Source organism: Strix aluco, chromosome 25 (genome assembly GCF_031877795.1).
Source record: "Strix aluco isolate bStrAlu1 chromosome 25, bStrAlu1.hap1, whole genome shotgun sequence".
Taxonomy (NCBI): domain Eukaryota; kingdom Metazoa; phylum Chordata; class Aves; order Strigiformes; family Strigidae; genus Strix; species Strix aluco.
Genome location: NC_133955.1, coordinates 1,593,831 through 1,609,498, shown reverse-complemented (window position 1 = coordinate 1,609,498; position 15,668 = coordinate 1,593,831). Strand labels below are relative to the sequence as shown.

The 15,668-nt window shown below is 64.4% G+C and overlaps 2 protein-coding genes across 7 annotated transcripts in view; both read right to left on the bottom strand.

Moving 5' to 3' along the window:
- KIF21B (kinesin family member 21B) overlaps positions 1-10,732 on the bottom strand; it is a 43,036-nt gene extending 32,304 nt beyond the window's left edge. For both annotated transcript variants that reach the window (XM_074850157.1, XM_074850158.1), the window contains exon 1: positions 10,658-10,732. In XM_074850157.1, the coding sequence (XP_074706258.1) occupies positions 10,658-10,695 (38 nt within the window). In that variant the 5' untranslated portion in view covers positions 10,696-10,732. The remainder of the gene's footprint in view (positions 1-10,657) is intronic.
- A 4,408-nt stretch (positions 10,733-15,140) lies between these two features.
- CACNA1S (calcium voltage-gated channel subunit alpha1 S) overlaps positions 15,141-15,668 on the bottom strand; it is a 51,737-nt gene continuing 51,209 nt past the window's right edge. For all 5 annotated transcript variants that reach the window (XM_074850512.1, XM_074850511.1, XM_074850513.1 and 2 more), the window contains one exon: positions 15,141-15,601. In XM_074850512.1, the coding sequence (XP_074706613.1) occupies positions 15,353-15,601 (249 nt within the window). In that variant the 3' untranslated portion in view covers positions 15,141-15,352. The remainder of the gene's footprint in view (positions 15,602-15,668) is intronic.

The window sequence follows — 15,668 nt, the reverse complement described above, 5'->3', positions numbered from 1 at the left end:
CCACTGCCCTGTGCCAGCGTTTGGCTGGGCAGGGGGTGTGAGCGAGGCTGGGAGCCAAGTGCCGGATGGGCACCACGGGGCAGGCAGCTCCCGCAGGCAGCCCTTGTGGGGTTGACTTGAGGGTCCCTCCACCCTGGCAGGAGCAGCCCCCCTGGGGAGAGACCTGCCCGTCCCCACATTTCAATCCCTGAACCAGTGGAGCAGATGGGGTTCACCACACCGGGCACAGCTGGTATCCCCATGTCAGGGCTGCGTCTACCAGCAGACACCACCCAGGCCCCGCTGTGCACCAAGGGGAGGCTGTTTCCTTGCACAGGAAGGCACAATTCCGCTGACATGGGCTGCTGGGTTCATGTCCTCATCTCACCCTGTCTCCTTACATGACTGCCTCAGTTTCCCCCTTCCCAGCCCACCGCTATGGCAACCCCCCAGGGCTCCAGAGCATCCTTTGGCCCCCAGCACCTTGCCAAAGCTGTGGCAGCACACTCCCACAGCCCTGCTGCCCGTGGTGAGAGCCACAACACCCCCACACTGCAAACTGCCTGCACCCGCAGCCAGGCACAGGGTAAGCGACCCCCCGGGCCGCACCCCCCTGGGGCAGGGCAGCCATCCCACCGGGCAGGAGACCATGGGCAGGGGAGCAAAGGGAATCCCCCAGACCCATCACCCAGCATCATCCACCTCAAGCAGGGGCTGTCCCAGCTCCCCAGGGAGGCCGAGCACACACCCATTCACCAACATTTCTCAGTGCTGGCAGGGGGCTGCAGGGCAGCCGCTCCAGACTGGGGGTGTGGGCAACCCCCCAGCTCCAAATGCCTTTCACAACCTTGCAACTGCAGACGGGCAGAGCCTGCTCCCAGACAGGGAGCTCCTGTCCCTCCGAGACCCTCTGGGAGGGAGGTTGGCTACCTGCAGACCCCCTGCAAGGGGCTGTTCCTCCCCCCTCCCCAGGCCGGATCCGAGGAGGCTGCCCAGTCAGGCAGGGCTGGTTTCCCAGGGAGCCAAGCCAAAGAGCCGGGGAGCGGCGGGTGGAAGAGCTCCACGGCATTTTCCCTCTCTGTGCTAGGCCCCAGAGGCTCAGAGCCACTTGCTCTTGTCCACCTCATCTCCAGAGGGGCACGACTGCCCGCTGCGATGCTGGCAGCGCTGGCACCTGCCGAGGGTCTGGGGCGCTGCCCCCCACCTGACCACGGGCACTTCTGCCGGTGTGGGCTGGCAGGGGTTGGAGCGGGCAGACCCCTACCAGCCACAGCGCCCGGCTGCTGCGGATGAGCCTGCCAGGACAGGCGGCTGGGCAAGCCCGGGCAGCGCCTGGCGCTGCTCCCCACATTGCCTGCATTCATCCTGCTCCCATCCCCACTCCTGGCATCACCTGCGTTCACCCTGCTCCTGTCCCCGCATCACCCCGCTCCCCACATCGCCTGCATTTGCCCCATCTCCCCTCCCCACGTGACCTTGCATTCACCCCACTCCCATCCCCGCATCACCTGCATTCGCCCTGCTCCCGTCCCCACTCCCCCCACTGCCCCATCCCCGCTCCCTGCGCCACCCGTGTTCGCCCTGCTTGTGCTCCCTCCAGCCTCCCCAGCATCGGAGCTGCAGGAGCATCTGCAGACAGCCCAGACTCACACACAGCCCATCTGCCAGCCTCGCTGCCCTCTCTGCTCCCCCCACGCTTTGCTCTCCTCTGCCCCAAACCTGCCCTCCATGCTCTGCTGCTGCCCTGAATCCCAGGCAGCCAGGAGAAGAGCATCTCTAACACAGTCCTGTGCTCCCCTCGGCCATCCTATGGGTCAACCCCGGGCATTGCAGATCCAACGGGCAAGGCAGTGTGAGCCCCGTGGGGTGCAGCGTGGCTGTGTATGGGGCACTCAGCCCGGCCAAGCAGCTCTCCAGGCAGCTGGGTGCTGCCAGCCATCACGAGGGTGAGGTCAAAGCGGAGTGCTCCAGGTTTTCCCGTATCTCCAGACCAGCACAGCAAGCGGGGGGCTGCCCGCCTGCATCAGCAGACTCCCCAGGCCTCAGCTCAGCGTGGCTCAATCCCACGGCGGGATCTGCCCCCTTGCCCAGGAAGGGACGTCCCCGGCCCCATTCCCCCCTGAGCTGGGGTCGCAGGAGAGGGCTGGCTGCCAAGGGCTGGCTGTTTGCACACAGGTTGCTTTGGACCCAAATCAAGACAAAGTTAAGCATTTAATTACCACAGCAGGGAAGTGGCTCAGCAATGAGAGAAAATTGAATCAGGCTCCCTGGGGACTGCCAGGTCTGGTCAGCAAACGCTCCAATTAAGAGATATAGCAAGCCCCCTCCTAGCAGAAGCAAGCACAACACGGGAAAGCGCCGGGCTCAGCTCGCCCGGAGCCACCCACGCTGCCCGATCGCTGCCTGTGCTCCAGCCAAACGCCGCCAAAGCAGAGGGTGGACCAGCACCAGGGGCAAGATGGAGCTCCCCGGCTGCTGGGTCCCCACCCCCCCGCAAAACCAGGCAGCCTGGGGACAGGCTGGTCCCCACAGCGCATGGGGGCAGCCTGGACACGGCTCAGCGCCATGACCTGCCTCCACCCCACACCCAGTACAGCTCCTCCACGTGCTGGCTGTGCCCAGCCTGCTCTCCTGAGGGGCAAACCCTGCCTTGGACCCCAGAACCCCGCCAGGCCTCCCCTAATCCTCCTGCTCCAGGCTTTCCCAGGCTTAGGGAAACCTTTAAATCAGGCTTTGGCAGCTGCCATGTGCTGCTCATTAGCTCTGGCAGGAGCACACCGGTGCTGAGCCCTGCCATCTGCTCTGCTCCAAGACCCACCGCGGGTCAGGGGTAAGGGATGCACTGCCTGCACGGGGACTCAGCACCCGGGGACAGCCAGCCCAAGGCAGGGCCCAGGGAATGCACAGGATCATGCGTTACCCAGCCTAGAGGGGAGCAGCAGCAGACCAAGCCTGTGATCTCCCTGGACTTGTCCTTCACCCCCGTAAGTGACTGGCAATGCCATCAGCCATCAGCTCCATGCTGGACCTGCCCAAAAGAGGCTGGGAAACACCACAAGGATATTTGCAAACAACAGACCCACGACAGTCACTCACAAAGGGCTGCAGCGCCCCAGAACCCCATGCAGGGTGGGCAGCGCAAGGGAACACGTGTGGCAGCACACATGACTTGACGCACACCCCGGCAGGGCCCCCGCTCCCCTCCGACCACGCGGGAAGGGCCATGAAACCACCGGCTCAGCCGCAGCGTCAGCAGTTACCAAAGAGCAATAGGAAACCATCGTTCACCAAGAGACTCTGGGCCTGGAGGGCCATCGGCCTGACCCTGCAGGGGCACAGAGGTGCCGCAGGTCCAACGGGGACAGACAGACATGCTCCCCCTCCCAATTCTGCACCATGGTACTAAGGCTCCCATCTCCTCCCAAGTCAGTGAATCATACCCACAGGGTCTCTCCCTTTCCCAAGTGTCCCTGTGAGGTCCCCATGTCCCAGTCCCACCCCAGTACTGGTGCACCCACACTGGACATAAGGCTTTCCTGGCCCCCCGAAAGCAGGCATGCCTGCAGCCCCCCGACACGCTCTGATTGCCACTGAGGAAACCACCTGATCTTGGCAGAAGATGCTGCAACCCCAGAACCCAGAGGGGACAGAGAGCCAGTGGCACAAAAGAGGTGCCTCTACACTTCCACCCCCGCCAAAATCCCAAGTCCTTGGCCAGCAGGATGGGGGATGCTACAAAGCACCCAGGAGCAAACCTGGTCTCACAGCTGGGAAGGGAACAGACACATTTTGCCCTAACGTCCTCCTCGGGTGGGTGCAGCATCAAATAATAGATGAGCAGAGACCACAGTGACATGGCCCGAGAGAACCCCCTGTCCTAACGCAGGCAGGGGCTGGGTTGTGCCTCCCAGCAACAGGGAAGTGCCTGGAGGGCAGAGAGGAAGGCAAGGACCCAGCCTTTCTCCCCCAACACAACGTTTTTCCTTTTTTCCCAGCATTGCTCATCTCCCCCCAGCAAGGATGGAGACATCCCACTCCTGCCATCCAAGCAGCATGCCCCCAGCACACCCACAACGCCAGTGGGTTACTGGGGTTATTATACCCACCAGCACAGAAGTTCACATGAAGCTCACAGGACCCTTGAGACTTCTGGGGAAGAGTGTGCAGAACAGACCCAGCACATCCCACACTGCCCCACTGAGCCTCCTGCCCCTGCCCCTCCATCCCCCACCCCCGAGCATCCACCTGGGTCCTGGGGCTCCAGCACCCAGATGTGCCCCAGCCTGTGGCGGAGGAGGAAGGAAGAGCCTGGAGAAGTGAGAAGCGGTTTTGTGCCTGGTGCTAAAGGTCAGGCTGTGCTGCTCTCCAGGGAGGGGGCTGAGAGCCTGTAGGGCCCTGGCTGCAGCAAAGCCCAGGGGCAGAAGAACCTTCATTAAATCTTTCAGCCCTGGGGATGGCCAGATTGGTGCAGGAATGCCCCCGGGCTGCCCCAGTGCCAGCATCCAGAGCTTTGCCCTCCGCGCTGGCCCAGATGTGAGGCTGGTGACACTGGGAGAACAGACCCAGAGTTTGGAGGGGGGCTGCTGAGCCACCCCCCAGGACACCACAGAGGCGCCCACTAAGAACTAGAGGCAGGCAGGAGCGGATGGGCTGGGAGGTGTTTACAGCCCCATGGGGTTACGTGGGGTGGGGGCACCATGGGACAGGGGCGCTTGGGGCCAGGCCTGGCTACAGCAAGCTGTGACAAGAAACCTCCCCACCACGTCCTGGCACCAGGGAGCTGCAAAGAAGGGGAAGGGATTTCACTGGGATCCCTGGGAGCTCGGGCTCAGCCGTGAGCCCTCACTTAGAAATGGGGACGATGACCGTGTTGTGTCACGGAGCAGGGCAGAGCGGCAGATGCCAGGCGGGGTAAGGCTGCCAGCCAGCCCTGGCCTCACAGCAGTGCAGAGCCAGCAGGGACATGGGGATATGCCAGGACATCCCTGGACCAGCTCCTGCTCTGCCTGGAGGGGAAGGGGTGGTGGGAGGCCCGTTGCCTTCCCTCCCACCGAGCCAAAGCAGAAACCCATCAGCATTCGACCTGGGTGGGAAGTCACCCTGCAGCGTGCTGATCCTCTGCAGCAGAGCCCGGCAGCAGCTGCCCTCACAATCCCCCACATCCCAAACCTGTCGGCTGTTTAACCACCGACAGGGACTGTTTTGACAGTCTTCATCAGGAAACAGCTCCATGGGACCACTGGGGCCAGCCCCACTCCCCGCAGCACCAGCCCGACAGCTGCCTGGCGGGGCTGGCTCCTCGGTTAGCACCGGGCTCAGTGGGGGTATCACCTTCCCTCTCAGGGGGCCAGGAGCCATGTTCCCGACAGCTTTGTTTAGGGCTTCATCTCCTGTAATTTTCTCCTGCCCCCAATTTCACTGCTGGTGCAGGAAAGCCGCAGCTGGCTGCGTCCTCTGACTTAGAGACAGCCCCAGCCTCCCAAATTCCTGAGACTTCATAGCATGGCACATTTAAATCCCTTGCTGACGGGTGATGGGTGCAGGCAGCAAAAGCCTCTTAAAGCTGCTTTGCTCCGAGCTGTGCCGCAGGCGATGGCGTGTCTGCGTGGGGTGCGGCCGTGCTCCCCCTTCGCACCGGCACCATCTCCATCCCCTTTCTAACATTTCCGCTGTAAAAGCCAGCCAATACATGCCTGATTGAAGCCAGGTGCAGAAAAACCCTCGCGCCCACACACCTGGGCTCAGCACTTCCCTCTGAGACCCCATGGGGCCCCGCCACCCACCACAGACCCCAACATCTCTCTCCAGGCTGGGGAGGCCAATGTCACCCCGCTCGCTGGCAGCCCAGAGCACGCACACCCCTGAAGCGCACCGGGGCTGGCGAGAGCCAAAGTGAAACCCAAGTGCAGCAGCTCACCCGGATGGGTTCAGCACAGCAGCAAAACAGCCCCGGGACATGGCGGGGGTGCCACTGCCAGGGCTGAGCTGCCCTCGGTAGAGGCAAAGGATGGGGAAAGCAGCTGGAGGTGCCCACGCTGGTGCTCTGCCTGTCCAGCACCCCCAGGCTATAGCAGCCCCCTGAGATATTTCCTTCCTGGGATCAAGGCTGCTCGCCATGGAGCCTCCCAGCCCCCACAGATGGGAGATGGGGCACCCCAGGGCTGGGCTGTGCCACCACACCAGGACAGGCTGTCTCCCATCCATCCCACCAGTGAGGTGGGTTTGCCCCATCTCTCCCCCGTGCAACCCTGTGACATCTGAGCAAAACCAGCCCAACACCAGCCAGACATGGCAGGAGACAGTGTCCCATGAGAGACTCCACAGTGTCCCCCTGGGACCACACCGAAGGGGCTCAGAGCTGCAGCAGCACTGTGGTGACGGTGGGCAGTGGGTACCAGGCTGTACCCCCCCTCTCCACACCGGAGCCCTTGGGCAGCACGTGCACCAGTGTGGCACAAGTTGGGCTCACACCACCTCCCCATCCAGACCCAGAACTACTCCTGGGAGGAGCTGGTTTGGAAAGGCTACAACAACTCTGCCTCCTCGGGGAGTGACCCCAGCTGGTCCTGGAGGCTCCAGGTTCACAGAAACCATCCCAGCAGGGCCAGGAGCCCAGATGATCCCAGCACCTGGCCTTTGCCAGCCCACTCCCAGTGAACCAAGGCCCTCCAGGGCACATGGCGATGGGTGCACAAGTCTGTCCTGTCCCAAGTGGCACATCCCATCCTTCTTCCCGAAGAGGAGGGGGGAGCAGCTCCCGGGGGCAGGAGACAGCTAGCACTGGGTTGCCCGTGTGGAGCACGGAGCATCACGGCAGGAGTGTTTATGAAAGCAGCAGAGCACTGGAGGTTGCAGGGTTTAAATAAACTTGAAATCCGACTCAACTTCCTTCCCCAATTTCACAAGCTCCGTTTCCTGAGTCTCCGCAGCCAGCCAGGCGCGCTCGGGTGCCACGGGCAGCTCTGGCACAGGGGGTGCGATGAGCTGGGCGGTTTGAAAGTGCCCTTAGGGAGCATTTCTGCAGCCAGCCTGGCTTCTCAGACCTCCCCGGGCCAAGGAGTTTAATGGCCTCTGGGTCAATACGTGCCATCAGCTCTTCCTGACACAGCAAAACCACCGGCGTGCAGCGAGTCTGGGCTCCACCTCCTGCAACCAGCACCGCAAGCCCCGCTCCCCCCGCTGCACCCCTGGCTCGCTGCGGCTGCAGGAGCCGACAGCACCTGACTGGGAGCTGGGGTGCTGCAGGGAGGGTGCTGATGAAGCTCAAGGGGAGGCCGGAGCCTCAAATCAAGGATGGAGGGCACGAGCAGGGAGCTGCCGAGCTGGCTGCACTTCAGCCACCCGTTTGAAGGTCACCTACAGAAGGGAACAGCAGTTGCTGCCTTCCCCAGGCTCTGAGGAAAACCCCCCCAGCAGCAAGGAGAGGGCTCCCGGGCCGCCCCGCTCAGCACCATCGTGGCAGGCAGCTGCTTCCCAGCTGAGACCGTTACACCGGCGCAGGGCACGCGGGCGCCCAACCCGACCGCTGCCGGCAGCTCGGCCCTGTCGCTTCCTCCCCAGCAGCATCCGCCAGAGCCAGCAAGCTGAGACGCGCCCACGAAGCGACACACCAGGCTTAATGCTGGTGGGCAAGTGAAGGCAGACCCTGCCTGCAGGGAGGGCGGGAGTCAGGGCAGGATCCAGCCCTGCCTTTGCGAACGGTGCAGGTCTGAGTTGCAGGTACAAATCAGCCCCTGAGCCAGGAGCAGCCCTTGGGCCTGCATTTCCCTCTGCCAACAGCAGTGCTGCAGCAGGTACCGGCCATCTCACTCCTGGCACGCAGGAAGCCTAAATAACGTGCCCCAGTCAGTGGCTCAGCACCCGCGTCCTTTGGACCAGCACTGCCAAAGGGGCAGCCAGGGCTCTGCTGAGAGGGAGATGGAACCCGTGAAGCTGACAGTGAAACCACAGCGCCTGTCATGCGTCCTCCTGCCAGGCCGGGAGAACCAGGAAGAACTTGGGGTCCCCCCAACAGCCCCACCACCCCTGCTCCTCAGTCCCTGCTCCTCCCACCCCGAAGGCTCTGTGAGGCCGCAGTTACAGTCCAGGTGGCTGCAGCACCACCTCTGGACCATCCCCATCACGCAGCCATTTAACCCCAGCAGAACACGGTGCCTTCCCCCAAAGCCCCCATCACCTCCCAGCGTGCCCAGCCCTTCCCCAGGTTCCACTGTGCGACCAGCAGCACAGACACAGAGACCCTGAAGAAATGGCACAGCTGGCACATTCATGTTGCTATAAAGGGACAAAAGGGGAGCTTTGATCCATGTCCTGCTGCACTCTAGAGGCGTTCAACCTCCTCCCTGCTCTGGTGGCCGAGGGAGGTGGAATCTGTGGGCAGGTCTGCTCGGAGGGTGAGAGGTCTCAGAGACTCGGGCAGCCTGGCTGCTCCACCAGTGGGGTGTCACAAGCGCTCACAAAGGAAAACCTCGCTCTGCTCCCAGCCCAGTGCAGGAGGGGACCCATCATCAGCCCCCTGGGTCTGCTTTGGCAGAAGAGCCGGGTGGTTAGTCCGCAGGAGAGCGGCTCGGCCCTTGCGCACTCAGCGCATCCTCGGGAGCCACCTTCCCACATGACGCTGCAACCTGCCTGCTTTGTCTCGCAGCATCCCTGCTCCCAGCCTTCCTCCTCCTTTGTCCTGCCAGCTCACCTTCGCTACCGCATCACCCCAGCTGCCCCGCACCCACTGGCTGCACCAAGTGGGGTGCCAGCTCGCTCCCTCAAGGAGGGGGTGGGACAGAGTTGGACCTCCCCCCGCTTCCCAGATCCTCACCACGGGCACCCCACCACCGCAATGCTGCATGTTCAAGTCACCTCCCAGTTGTGATCCCCACCCTGTGCACTGGACAGGCCTCGAGCCCATCGCTGGCAGAGGCCGAAGGGACGGGGTGGGAAGAGCCCAGCAGAAACGACTCCACAGCCGTCATCCCCAGCGGCACCCGCTCCATCTCCTGGGCAAAACTGACCCCCGGCCTTGAGCCGGGCTTTTGTTACAAGGCTTCATCCTGAGAGAAATGCAGGATGGAGGACGGGAAGAGTCCGGCATGCAGGAAATCTCCACCCCCAGCATCACTCGGTTCCTGGGTCAGTATCCTGGCACGGACACCCCTGCCTTGGCACAGCCCAGCCCAGGCACCCCAGCAGCACCCGCACGAGAGGGATGCTGTCACCTCCCCCATCCTTTAAAACCAGTCTGGCCCCGATTCAAACGGAGAAAGGCAGAAAATCACCACCGCCTGCTTCCAAGACAGGAAGAGTGGACGGGCAGGCAGCGCTGGGAGGTGTCCTGGTGCACACACACGCGTGCACACGCACACAGACGTGCACACTCGCAGCGCACAGCCCCACACCCCTCCCCTCTCCCTCCATCACTGGCGCATCTTTTGTGCTCTCGCTCTGCCCAGGCAGGGACCGGCCGGCATCGCGCCCTCCGCAAATCCTCCTCCGGGGACTAACGCAGCCCCCCCGCAGCCATCAGCACCCCCATCTGCCTCGTGCCCTGAGGGGTGCGGGCAGGGGGAGCCGGCACGCCCTGTCCCCCCCCCCGGGTGACCCTGCGGCCCCCCGGTGGGACACAAGGCAGGCGGGGAGCGCGGTGTCACCGCGTGGGGCTGGGCCAGGTGGGCCCGATCCCCCCCTCGCGCCGAGGCCGGGCTCACGCTTGCCCGGGGCGAGCAGGGGGGAGCGGCACGGCCGGTCCCTTCCCCACGCGGGGACGGCAGCTCCGGCCGTGGCAGCGGGCAGGGCCCCCCCTGCCTCTCCCGCTGGCTTCGGCGGGGCTCGGCCCCCCCCTTCCCCCGGGGGCTCCTTCCCCCCCCCAGGCAGAGGGAAGCGCCGGTGGCGGGACCCCAGCGGCGGTGCACGGAACACACCCAGCCTGGCACGGCGCTAACAAAGACCCCCCCGGTCCCACCCGCCCCCGGGGGGCTCTGCAGACGATGCGCGATCTGCCCCGCCGGCTGCCGACGCCCCCCGAGCTCCCCCCCGAGTCGTCGTCCCCCCCCCGAGCCCCCCCATGAATTAGATGCCGCCGGCATCTCCGTTACTGAGGTGCCCGGGCTGGAGGGCGCATTGTTCCCCGCCCGGAGTCAGCACAAAGGACCCCGAGATGCCGCATCGTTCCCGACCACCTAGCGGGGGGGGGGGCGAAGGAAGGGGGGGGGCAGGCAGAGACCCCCCCCACCCCCCAACATCTTGCCTGACACCCCCGGGGGGTCAAACCCACCCGCGAGGCAGCCAGGAGCTGCAGAGCCGCAAGGGCTGGCGCCAGCCCCGCTGTCCAGGTGAGGGGGCCGGGGGGGTCCCCACCTCGCCACCCCCCCGCCGCAGGGGAGGGGAGTTGGGCATCGCGGGGCTGGGCAGGGGGGGGCCGGGGGGGGAGGCAGCCCCGAAACGATGCGGAGTGGGGGGTGGGGAGGATAGCGGCGGCAGTGGGGCTGGGGGGGGGCAAAACCCGATCCGGGGAGGGGGGGAGGAACTCAGTGCCCTGGGGATGGGCAGCGACACCCCCCCCCCCCCCCTACCCCGCCGCGGGGCACCGGGCCCCCCGAGCCCTCTGTGCTGCGGGGGGTGCCCTGAGCCCCCTGCGCCCCCCGGGCGTGCGCGGTCCCCCCGGCCCCCCCGGCCCCCCGGCACCCACCTCACGGCCACCTTGACGCAGCTGTCCGGGGCCGCCATCCCCCGGCACCGGCACCGGCCGCCGCTGCCCGAGAGCACCCAGGGGCGGGGGAGGGGGCGGGGGGCGGGGCGGGGGGCGGCCCCAGGTGGGGGGCGGGGCCTCGGGGACACGCCCCGCCCCCACTGCCGGCAGCGCACACGCTGGGGGGGGAGCGCGGGGAGACCCGAACCCACCCCCCGGCACCGGGACAGGAGGCACAGGAACGGACCCCCGTGTCACACAGACACACACACACACACACTGACACACACACACACACACACTGACACACACACACACAGACACACACACACACACTCACACAGACACACACACACACACACACACACACTGACACTCACACACACAGACACACACACAGACACACACACACACACACTGACACACACACACACAGACACACACAGACACACACACTCACACTCTCACACACACACACACACAGACACACACACACACACACAGAGACACACACACTCACACTCTCACACACACACACTGACACACACACTGACACTCACACACACACATGCACACACACGCACTGACACACACTCACACGCTCACACATGCACTCACACACACACACACACTGACACAGACACACTCACACTCACACTCACACTCACACTCTCACCCGTCGGTCCCTGCCGCCTGCCGTCCCAGCAGCCCCGCTCCCGCCTGCGCACGGCTGTACCGAGCACCACGGAGCACCCAGGTCCCACACAGGATCTTGTTCCCCCCGGCCTCCTGCCTGCTCCCCTGCCTGCTCCCCTGCCTGCTCCCCTGCCTGCCCTCCCCTGCCTGTTCCCCTGCCTGCTCCCCTGCCTGCTCCCCTGCCTGCTCCCCTGCCTGCTCCCCTGCCTGCCCTCCCCTGCCTGTTCCCCTGCCTGCTCCCCTGCCTGCTCCCCTGCCTGCCCTCCCCTGCCTGTTCCCCTGCCTGTTCCCCTGCCCTGACCCGTCCCTGAGCCTCTGCCTGTCCCCCAGCTCCTCTGCCCCCGGGTGCACAAGGCAGATGCTCACAGCCAGCCCCGCTGGTTTGGGAGCTGCCGGGGGGACACACGGGAGCTCTGCCCGCTCCTGCCCACGAGTGGACACAAGGGAGGGGATCATGCCCCGGGGACAGCCCACCCCCCTCGGCAGCAGCGGCAGGAGCGGGGCAGCCTGCAACAGCCCCCCGCGTGGAGACGGGGGCGCCGGGGCTGCTGGGTGTGCGCACACAGGCGGGGGCACCCCGCTGTCACCCCACACGCTGTCCCCAGCCACCCACCACTGATGAGGCCACTTTACACTTGGCACTGAGGAGGGAAACGCCTCCCTGCGAGAGCATCAGTGACAGTCCCGAGGGGTCCTCGGACCAACCCCTCCAGCCCGCGGTGCCCATGAAGGATGTTTCCAGCCTGCTCTGGTTTGGGACAGGGGACAGAGAGCAGGACCCTGCAGGTCCCTGCCCCTGCGAGCAGCAGAGCCTGGAGGAGGACGGAGGTGAACTACCACCCCCAGGACTTTTCTCCCCACATGCTTGGCACCACTCAGACACCTCCACGGCTTCACCTGGTCCCCTCCGTGGCTCTGGGGTGCGGGGAGGGGTGAGACCACTGAGCAGTGGGAGCCAGCGCAGGGCAGTGGGGACCTGGGTCCTCCCACCAAGAGCCACTGGCACTGGGGGGGGGCAGGGTTGGTGGCCCTGCGGGTTGCCTAAGGCCGTGTCAAGAGCCCATCCCCAGAGGACAGGGGCTGAGGCTGATGGTGTGGGCATGACATGGCCCTCCAGCATGCCCAGTCTGTGGGGGCCAAGCAGCATGCCCACAGGGCCATTGGCTCCATCCTTTGAGCTGCTCCTGGGTGGCTAGTGAGGGGCACATGTCCAGGGCCCATCAGGGAGCGGGACTGGGGACAGGCAGGCACCGAGGAGCTGAAGGAGGTGGCTGGTTTCCCTGTCTGTTGCCTTCACATTGCTGGGGCTGGTGCCGGGCGGACGTGCTGCCCTGTGCCAGGGACACGGGGAGCCTCTGGCTTGACAGGAAAAAGTATCTCCCAGCCTGAGGCGGGTGTGGGACCTACAGTGGAACCCCAGCTCTGCAGGTTGGTGCTGGTGTATTTCTTTGCAGAAGGGGTTGTTGGGCGTTGGAATGGGCTGCCCAGGGCAGGGGGGGAGTCCCCATCCCTGGAGGGGTTGAAGAGTCGGGTTGACCCAGCGCTGAGGGATCTGGTGGAGTTGGGAACGGTCAGTGTGAGGTTCATGGTGGGGCTGGAGGAGCTTCAAGGGCTTTTCCAGCCGAGAGGATTCTGTGATGTCAGGGTGAACAGCAATGGAGCGTGAGGGGAAACTGAGGCACACTGAGGTTTACCTTGAGGAGCCCAGGCTGTGTCCTGGGAGAGGTGCCCGTCTGCTCTGGGACAGCCAGGACATGCCAGCACCAGTGGCTGACAGCTAAGGAGGTCAGAACTGTGCCCAGCGCGGAGCCCAGCACCCGCCCTCTGCTCTGGTGTCTGGATGCCTTCACCTGAACAGCACCGTCCCTTCGCTGCGGCTGCTCGTGCTCCCGGGGCTCCCAAGGTGCCAGGGCCACGCGCCACCTGCGGCGCTGGCTTGGCCTCTGCTGGGATGGGGAAGATCCAGGGGACCTCATGCTGGTACAGCATCGGGGGATGAGCAGTGAACAGCCTGTCTGTGGTCCTGCGAGGATGTGAGGAGCTGGGTTTTATCTTCCTTTGTCCCTGGGGGCCACGTTTGCAAGGACACCTGGGGTGGGGGAGACTTCCCACCCTAAACTGCCATTTTTTCTGAGGCTGGACCCTTCCCCGTTAAAGCTCCAGGCAGAGAGGGGCAGTGACTGTGCCGTGGTGCTTCTGCCCCACCTTCCTGCTTCACCCTTGTGCCAACCACGTCACAAGCCAGATCCATTCATCTAGAAATCAACTCAAGAAAGATCCCCCAGATGCTAGCTTGGGGCAAATCAGCCCTTGTGCAGTCCCAGACCCCAGGGGAGGGTGCAGAGGCACTGACCCATCACTGCAGCATGTCCCCACCAGTGTCACCCTTCGTATCTGAGTCCCTGGTGAGCACCCACCTGCCTTGGGAAGTGGCCCAGGCAGTCCCCCCCTCACCGAAGGGAGCAGGAAACCATCGCCATTCACCTTGTAACTAATGAAGCACGTCCTTGACCTCCCCTTGGCAGAGCAGATGCCAGAGCCTCATTGGCAACCACCCCCCGCCCCTGCCTCAGGAGGGGGCGATGTGTCTGTGTGTCTGTGAGGGGGGGTATGTCCTGCCCGGGGCAGTGAAGCAAGAGCGAGTGATGCAGCGGCTGCCCCTACCCCATCCCTGCTGATCGCCTGCATCCCCTCGGGGGAAAAATGTTTGTGCTGCCATGTCCCCTGTACAAGATGGGCTCTCCGGAGCTCGGGCTGCAGCTGGAGCTCAGCCACAGCCATTTCCCTTTTATTGAGTTAACAAATAAATGCCCTGCTGGAGAGCAGGCAAGCTCTATTGATTCAGCACCTCCCCTGGGACCCATCCGTTTGCTGCATTTTAATATATATTAGACAAGGCAGAGCCCTGCATTGCCCAGTTGGCTGGAGGCCCTCTGGGGAGGGTCCCCTGGGAGAGGCTACCCCAGGGCTTGGCACCCAGACCCCGCCTGGGGCACTGAGGTGAAACCCCTGGGCAGCCCCATTCCCCAAGAGGAATAACCTCAGCTGCTACTCGATTGCAGGCAGCAACAGGCAGCGCGCAGGCAGCGCTGGCACGGGCAGGCAGCAAGCGCCGCGCTCCCTGCACTCTCCTGGCTGTGGCACCCCTGTCCCCTGCGGAGCACTGGGGATGTCTGGGGCTGGATGAGACCCTCCTGCGGGCTGGGCTGAGCGGTGGGTGCCTGAGCCCGAGAGCTGGGTTTGGAGATAGCTGAGGTGACAGAAATCGCACAGCAGTGCCCAACTCTCCTCATGGTTAGACCCAGGGCTGCTGCACCGACCCGGACATGCTTTCACTCCCCTGTCCCATCCCGTTTCTTACCCAGCTGGGATTGAGCCAAGAAGCCCCCAGGCCTCACTGTGGTGCAGAGCCTGGGCCTGCCTGCTGCCCTGGCCTAAGGCAGATCTGCCCAAGCCACTTGTCCTCCTCCCCGAGGGACAGGTTTGGCTGCAAGCTGGAGGAATAGGCTCCTGCAGAGACATAAGGACGCTGGGTCCAGCTGCTGGGATATCAGGAGACCCCCAGAGCTCGGCACCCTCAAAATGGCTGGTTGAGGCATGAGCACTGGGAAGCAGGGACAGACCTCCCTCAGCATGGGGACTGGAGGCGGCCACGTGAATCTCTGCCACCTCTGGTTAATGTGGTCTCATGTGTGCAGCCCAGGCTGGGCTGGGCAGCGAGCAGCATGAGCACGGGCTGCGCAGGCTGGGTGCCAAGAGGAAGGAGGGGACAAGGGGGTCCACGGAGTCACACAGCAGGAACACTTTAATGACTGTCCAGCTCTTGCAAGACCTCTTGTCCTGCACCAGCATCCTGGAGACCCGGCCCAAAAATCCTCCTGCAGCTGGACAGAGCCCACCAGGACCCCAGGCAGAGAGGGGGAGCAGTGTGGCCTTGCTCCAGTAACCCCCTGCCAGCTCCTGAGGGGACGTGTCTGCTGGGCTGCCCTGGCAGGCGGCTCACAGGCGAGTGGCAGCGATGGTCTTTTGGGAGGGGGCTGGGGAGCTGCCTGGTGATGCAGCTGAGGTGTCCTGGGGGGCAGAGCCACTTTTTGTGTCCTGCAGTGTTTCTCTTCCTTTTAGCATCTCTATGGCTGCTTTCTCCACTTCGTCCATCTCCAACTGGCTGCTGGCTGCCATCTCGTCCCTGGTCACTGCTACGAAGGCTGGGTCACGGGCCAGAGCCGCAAGGCCCCCAGAGATCAGAGCCTGCAGCAGAGGATGGGGTCACAGCCCGGTGTGTGCTCAGTCTGTACAAGTGTCGCTGGCTGCACCC